This window comes from Diadema antillarum, unplaced genomic scaffold (genome assembly GCF_040938485.1).
Source record: "Diadema antillarum isolate AM-2024a unplaced genomic scaffold, OU_Dant_1.0 scf00000118, whole genome shotgun sequence".
NCBI classification, from domain to species: domain Eukaryota; kingdom Metazoa; phylum Echinodermata; class Echinoidea; order Diadematoida; family Diadematidae; genus Diadema; species Diadema antillarum.
The window spans coordinates 413,448-420,432 of record NW_027271007.1 but is presented as its reverse complement, the minus strand read 5'-3'; the positions used below and the strand labels follow the sequence as shown (position 1 = coordinate 420,432).

The following is a 6,985-nucleotide window of genomic DNA, read 5'->3' as shown; positions in this document are numbered from 1 at the left end:
TGTATAAAAAGGGGGAGAAAAATCATCTGGATCTCAGTATGAGTCGAGCAGCCGTGTTGTACAGGCCTCATCACCCTTGGTCTTGGTCTTCAACATCATCAATTGTTTTCCATCATGGATGATCAAAGACTCCATATGATAGCTGCACTCATTCAACAGCAGAACCACAACATGTTCAGACTGTATCAAGTTTTAGACAGAAGGAGAAGAAGGATACGTCCAAGAGCTGTGTGGGTCCGAGGATGGATCGTAAGAAGAATGGAGTTTGGACTGTATGACCAGTAATGTCGTAAAAATGATGGTGGAGCTGAGGAATGGAGACCCTCGTGCATTCCATCACTTCATGACGATGCCACCAGCCATGTTTAACGAACTTGTAGAGCGTCTGAGACCCAGGTTGACCAAGCCTAGCATCAACTTCCGTCCCAACCTGGACCCTGGACTGAAGGTGGCCCTGACTCTGCGGCACCTGGCCTCTGGAACCACATACAGAAACATGCAGTATGCATGGAGGGTGCCACACAACAGCATCAGCAAAATCGTCAGAGAAGTGGTAGAGGCCATCGTTGAAGAATGCGTTGACGAGCTCCTGAGGTGCCCCACCACTGAACAAGGCTAGAAACAACCTGCAGAAGATTGGTATCAGAGGTGGAACTTTCCTCACACCGTAGGAGACATAGATGGGAAGCACGTGGCCTGCAAAGCTCCAGCCAACTCAGGGTCCATACTACAAGGGCTTCTTCAGTATCATCCTCTTTGCCATGGTTGATGCTGACTACAAGTTCATCTACATCGATGCTTCAGGCAACGGTTCGCTTCAGATGCCCAGATATACAACGCAAGTGACCTCAAGGATGGATTGGAACGCAACCTCATCATGGGTTTTCCTGGTTCTGACCCCCTTCCCAATGACACATATGATGTGCCCTACTTCATCGTTGGTGATGACGCGTTCTCCCTCAGAACCTACCTCATGAAGCCGTACAGTTCAAGATACCTCACCCGTGAAGAGAGGATCTTCAACTACAGGCTGTCCAGGGCAAGATGGGTGGTGGAGAACGCCTTCGGTATCCTGGCTAACAGGTTCCAGATACATCTCATCACCATGCAGCATGACCCAGAGACTGTGAGGAGCATCGTGGAAGCTTGCTGCATCCTGCACAATCTCATGCGCATCCGCTACCCAGTGTTGCAGAACAGACTTGTCGACCGTCAACAAGGGAATGGGGACATGGATCCTGGTAAATGGAGGCAAGGACTTAACCTGATTGACACTGTGGCTGTACAAGGCCACAACAGAGCTTCACGTGAAGCGAAGAAGCAGCGCAACCTCCTGAGACACTGATGCAACTCCCCAGCTGGATCAGTGGAGTGGCAAGACAGGATAATAGATGATTAGAATGGATGCTTCCTTGAGACTGTTACATAAGACTGATGAGATTGTGCCATAAGAACACAGCGCTACAATGTTGTTGTATACTTGTAGCTGTTTATTGTTGAATGTATGTTGTGGTGTCCTACAATGAATAGGGCATTAATAAACAGCTTTGTTTAATTCAAAATGTGTTGATGGCTGAACAAATTGTATTGATAATAAAGGTTCATAATATGTGTGGCAGCTGGGATGGTGGACAATACAGTCCCAGTATAGTTTCACTGCCAGCGTAATTCCGGAGGCTCCCCTATCCCACATTTTTCCAGAAGTCCAAAAGTCCTTTATTCCCCAGATAATAGTAAAGTACAACATCACTTCAAACATAGTTTATTTCCAATCAACGAAAATCAAAACGTAGTACAAAGTATACATGCATCCGCTTCATCCGCTCTGCATCCGCTCTTTCCGCTATGCGTCCGCTTCGCAATCATCCCCGGTAACCCCTTCGGAGCTGTCATCCACTTCCATCCGCTTTCATCCGCTAGGCTTCCGATGAACATCCGTTTAACATCCCCGCTACATACGACCCAAGTCCGTTCTTTTCCGTTCTGTTTTCGCAAATTTTCGCCAATTTTGTCAATTTCTGGAGCGGATGAAAGCGGATGGAGCCACCCCCGAAATTTTGCTCGTCCGCAGTGTCCTTTCTGCATACGCTTTGTGTCCGACGGCCAGTGGGACCGGGCCATTAGATAACAAACACGGCAAACAGAACTCGAGTATGCAACACATACAATAGCATGAGGTACGTGTATTAAGGTCAATACGGAAATGTGATACAGCATTCAGGAAAAACACTCCAAATATTAAATCACTATGAATTTATGCTTTCCCATTTCCATAAATGCAAATACATCTTCCCTGTCTTTAATGCAATTTTTTTTTTCTCCTCTCTATGTTCCATAATAACTTTTACTCACTTTTCTACGGTTGGTAAATCAATTTCAAAAATATGTTTAAAAACAATATATTCCAGCAAAATTATCAAACGTCAGAAAATCCGAAATTCCCAAAAAAAAGTATTCCCCGCCAATTCATATCTCTTATTTTCTCTAACTAATAAAAAACTCAATAACAAATTTTCACATCTGTTTAACATTGTCACAATTAAACAAATAGATCCATACACATTTCTAGTTCCAATTTGCAAAAAGAACATAACTTGAATGAAAAAAAGATATTATGGGGGGGGGGGGTGCAGGTGCGAAGTGGACAAAGTGAAGAAACTCGCAACTGAAGAAAATAAATTGTCTGTTACAAAAATGCAATTCAAAAGCTGTTCCTTCGTAGAATCCCCCAGCATAAGGGAGATTTGCGGCCTAAGAAAATTGCTCGAAATTCTTTATCACTAAAATAAAAATTATTACAATTATCCCTTTGCTGCAAAATTAATGAAATTTGTAAATCTTTGACAAAATATTCAAATATTTGTCTGGAACGTATACTTTTGAAATTTATTTTCTGCCCGGAAATAATCAAAAGTTGTTAAATCTACATACCGACTTTTTTCCGTTAAAACATCCCCTAAATCATTAATATTACATTAATAAAATTATTAATCTTAATCAACTTTTCTCTTTTCATACCAAGGTTTTTAAAATGTTCCACGGACTTCACTCTTCCATTTTCAAAAAAAAATTCCGTTAGCTGACAAATACCGAGCTCACGCAAATCCCTATAATTTTTTCCCTCTTACAAATAAATTTTATTGGATTTATAAGTTCTCTTTCAAATTTTTTACAACTCTCTATATTGGCAAGCCTTAGTAATTTTCAAATAAAATGTCGAAGCCTTCAATGTCAGAATAGACCAATCAAAATCAAATGTAAACACAAGTCTTCCTCCGACTGATCTAAAACAATAATCGAAATACAATTTCCATCCAGCATTCTTTTCTCCATACAACAGACGCTTTAACCATAATTTATATGGTGTGCTTTCAGAAATTCGTCATTTTTAACCCCCAAAAACACAATCCTAATACATTATTTTTTTCTTAATTCGGTATTTTCCAAACCGTAAAAAATTATTTCTTCTTTTTCAGAAAATAACCACTGTGAATGGAACTGCTATAAGTGATGAACACAATTTAACTTTGAAAATGCATATATTATCTTAATCAGGTGTATTTTCCCCATAAGTGTCAAATCCCTTTCTTTCCACCACCCTAACAACTTTTTAATTCTACTATCTATTTAAAATTCAAATCCTCTTTAACCTTAACATTCAAAGAAAATAAGCACCCAAAATTTTAACGTCCTCAACGAAATTTCAAAAAACAGTTTATCAGGTTTATCACAAAATTTTAATCATACCCATCCGCATACTCACAAAAAAATAGTCTTCTCTTTATTAACTCTAAGGTCACAAATTTTCTCAATTTCTTCGAAAATAATCTGTACTTCAATAGATCTTTTATCTTTAACAAAAAGGGAAATATCATCTGCATACAATATTTCCTTTATAGTGTCATATACCCCGAACTGAACTCCTTTAAAATCATCATCTTTACTTATTACCCTAGCCAGTTTTTCAATCGCTAACAAACAATAAAAGATAGGGAGACAGTGGATCCCTATGTCTAACACATCTGTCTAACACCTGTCTAGCACCTCTAACACCCCTTGTCTAACACACACACACACACACACACACACACACGCACACACACACATCACGCACCTGCATGTTGTAATAGTGTATAAATTGTGTGCTCTAGCTCAGCTGTTATGGGTCCTGAGTGCAGCTTTTGTTTCTCTCTCTTTTCTGCAAGGTTTTAGTGGATAAACCTTACTTGTGTACTGACACTCAATTACTATTTCTCTGAAAATAATGAAGAGGGTCTTTTTACACCAGTCGAGGCGGAATAACGTGCTTTTATAAACACATTGCACAACTGGGCAAATCGGCACAAGTACTCTGTGTGATCGTATAACAAATCTTAAAGATGTGTTCGACCACAACTAAATATGTCTTCTCCTAGAACCATAAACGAAAGTTTTCATTTTTGTCCCACGAGCAAAAAGAATGGGTGAAGTCCCAGTGAGGGAAACCAATAATCAACATGATACAACTGACTTCGAAAAGGCACTATTCATCGTTGCATTACACAAATTGGGGTCAAATTTTCATATTTTCAACTTCTTCTTGAGAAAACGTGGTACACTGTAATATTTTTTCACCAAATGTGACAGGTATTTGTTTTTGTGTAATGGAGTATGTATCTGTACAATAGGCATCATTCTCCCTTATGCTGGACACAGTGAAGAATGGAGGTTGAGGGGAGGGGATGCCGAGCCCCAAATTTTCAAATCAAGGAATCTTTTCAAATCTCCAGAAATGAGAGATAAACTTAGTTTTTGTAATAACTAAGTTAATTGGGAAATGTAGTTTCTACTTTTTATGGTGAACCGTGTGGGATCGGTGGATAAATTTGGGGCCCATATTTTGAACTTAGAACTTCTTTGAAACACATGATCACATTCGGCAGACGTCATTATTGCTATGGTAATATAACGAAAATCTCTACAAATGGATGCCGTGCCCCCCCCCCCCCCATTATATTGCGTACGTGATTATTTAGGCTCTATGCCAGCTGGAACATTTCCGTTGTATAGTGATAGAGACAAAAGTCTAGTCAAGACGTATGAATTTTTTTAACGCTATTACCAATGATTATAACATGTATATAAAAAAGACAGAGCGTTCACAATAAACATGGTAGTTCGGGTGCACGTCATGAGACCGACACCCACGAATCATATATAGCCCACGAGTCATACAGCTCACAAGTCATACAGCCCACGAGTTATACAGCTCACGAGTCTTACAGCCCATGAGTTCGACACTATAAAGCTAACAAGGTCAACGAGACCGACACATTAAGCCCCGTGTTGTATCTGTCGAACTCGTGGGCTGTTTTTACCTACTGTCGAACTCATGGGCTGTATGACTCGTGACCTGTATGACTCATGGACCTGTTTCCAATGTCGAACTCGTGGGCTGTATGACTCATGGACCTGTTTCCAATGTCGAACTCGTGGGCTGTATGACTCGTGGGTGTCGGTCTAGTGGGATGACCCCGGTAGTTCAAGCTTGTAGCCTAAATTGATCACTTATTTGCCGTATTAAAAGGCCCCAAAAGAGTATTTGTGAATATACGAGTCTCTTCCTATAGGTAATTATACCTCCCATTTTCCTCTTCTATCTTTGTTTATACATTACCGTTTATTTGTTCCAATGAAATATGTAGTGAATTAGAGAATGTATTAGAGAATTTTGTTCACTTAAGAAATACAATTACGAAAACAACATTTAAATGACTTGTAAGACATATCAAAGAGAGGCATCATTATTTTGCCAATATTATAAAACATGGACAAAACATTTTATTACATCAACATCAATGTTCAATCATTTAACTTATTGATGTACGTTTTTTATATAATTAATATAAACTGAATACAACAAAAGTTATATGGGTGGTTTATTTCCGTTTCTTGAGGGTACAATATTGCCCTTCACAGGGGCCAAATGAAACGACGTAGGGCCTACATCATTTCAATACCTATGCTTTTAGGCGGGCAAAATCTATTTCTCACATAAATGTATAGAGATTATCATGTACCTTTTTTCGCTCGCAAATGCAGTTTCGTTTTGTGACCCCTTTATCAGCTTTGATCTCGTAGACTTGCTTTCTCACCTAAAATATTGGTGTCACTGATTTTAAACCTTCTACCTAAGCCATTTATCATTCGAGAACATTGTTGAACAATCTATTGGTCAACTCGAACTTCCTGATTCATGCAAAAACTGTCATTTTTTTTTGCTTCCGCCTGAAACGGTCTTCTATGATCACATAATAATTCATTCCTTCAAATGCGAGTTTCTTCACTTTGTCCCCTTCTACAAATTAAAGGACAAATCCACCTTAAGGATTGAGAGAATGCAACAATATTAGTAGAACACATCAGGGAAAGTTTGAGGAAAATTGGACAATCCATCCAAAAGTTATTATACGAATATTGTAAGTATCTGCTCAGTCACTGCTGGAAGAGAAGACTACTACAGTGTATAATGTCACATGCGTACAACTATATAAGGAAAATAAAAAGAGAATTTCACAAAATTTTACTTTTTGAATAAAGTGCACATTTCTTCGACTTGCTACTGAAGTATGTTAAGGGAAATATTATTCCCCCTGCCTTCTGAAAGAGAGAAATCGAGTGTTCTTTTGTTATGCGAGAAAAATGGAAATATGTTGAATTTTCCTTATTCTTTCTTTATATCGTTGTATTCATGTGACATCACGAGCTATAGTAGTCTCTTCATCCAGCCGTGACTGAGCAGAAACTTCAAAAATTCATAAATTTTGAACGGATCGTCCGATTTTGCTCAAACTCTCACTGATGTGTTCTACTAATATTGCTGTATTCTCTCAATCCTTATGTATATGAAGGTGGATTTGTCCTTTAATTTGTAGAGGGGGACAAAGTGAAGGAACTCGCAATTGAAGAAATGAATTATTATGTGATCATAGAAGACCGTTTCAGG

At 38.9% G+C, this 6,985-nt stretch overlaps 1 protein-coding gene across 1 annotated transcript; it reads left to right on the top strand.

Moving 5' to 3' along the window:
- Window positions 1–295: 295 nt before the first annotated feature.
- LOC139719985 (putative nuclease HARBI1) lies at window positions 296–1,345 on the top strand. Its single transcript, XM_071631362.1, has 2 exons — window positions 296–594; window positions 805–1,345. The coding sequence occupies exons 1-2, from the start codon at window positions 296–298 to the stop codon at window positions 1,343–1,345; spliced, it is 840 nt and encodes a 279-aa protein (XP_071487463.1).
- The last annotated feature ends 5,640 nt before the right edge of the window (window positions 1,346–6,985 follow it).

Excerpts from the sequence above, each read along its gene's own strand:
- LOC139719985 (XM_071631362.1), top strand. The coding sequence starts at position 296 with ATGATGGTGGAGCTGAGGAATGGAGACCCTCGTGCATTCCATCACTTC. Across the intron at positions 595-804 it reads TGCGTTGACGAGCTCCTGAG|GCAACGGTTCGCTTCAGATG; the intron begins GTGCCCCACCAC and ends TCGATGCTTCAG.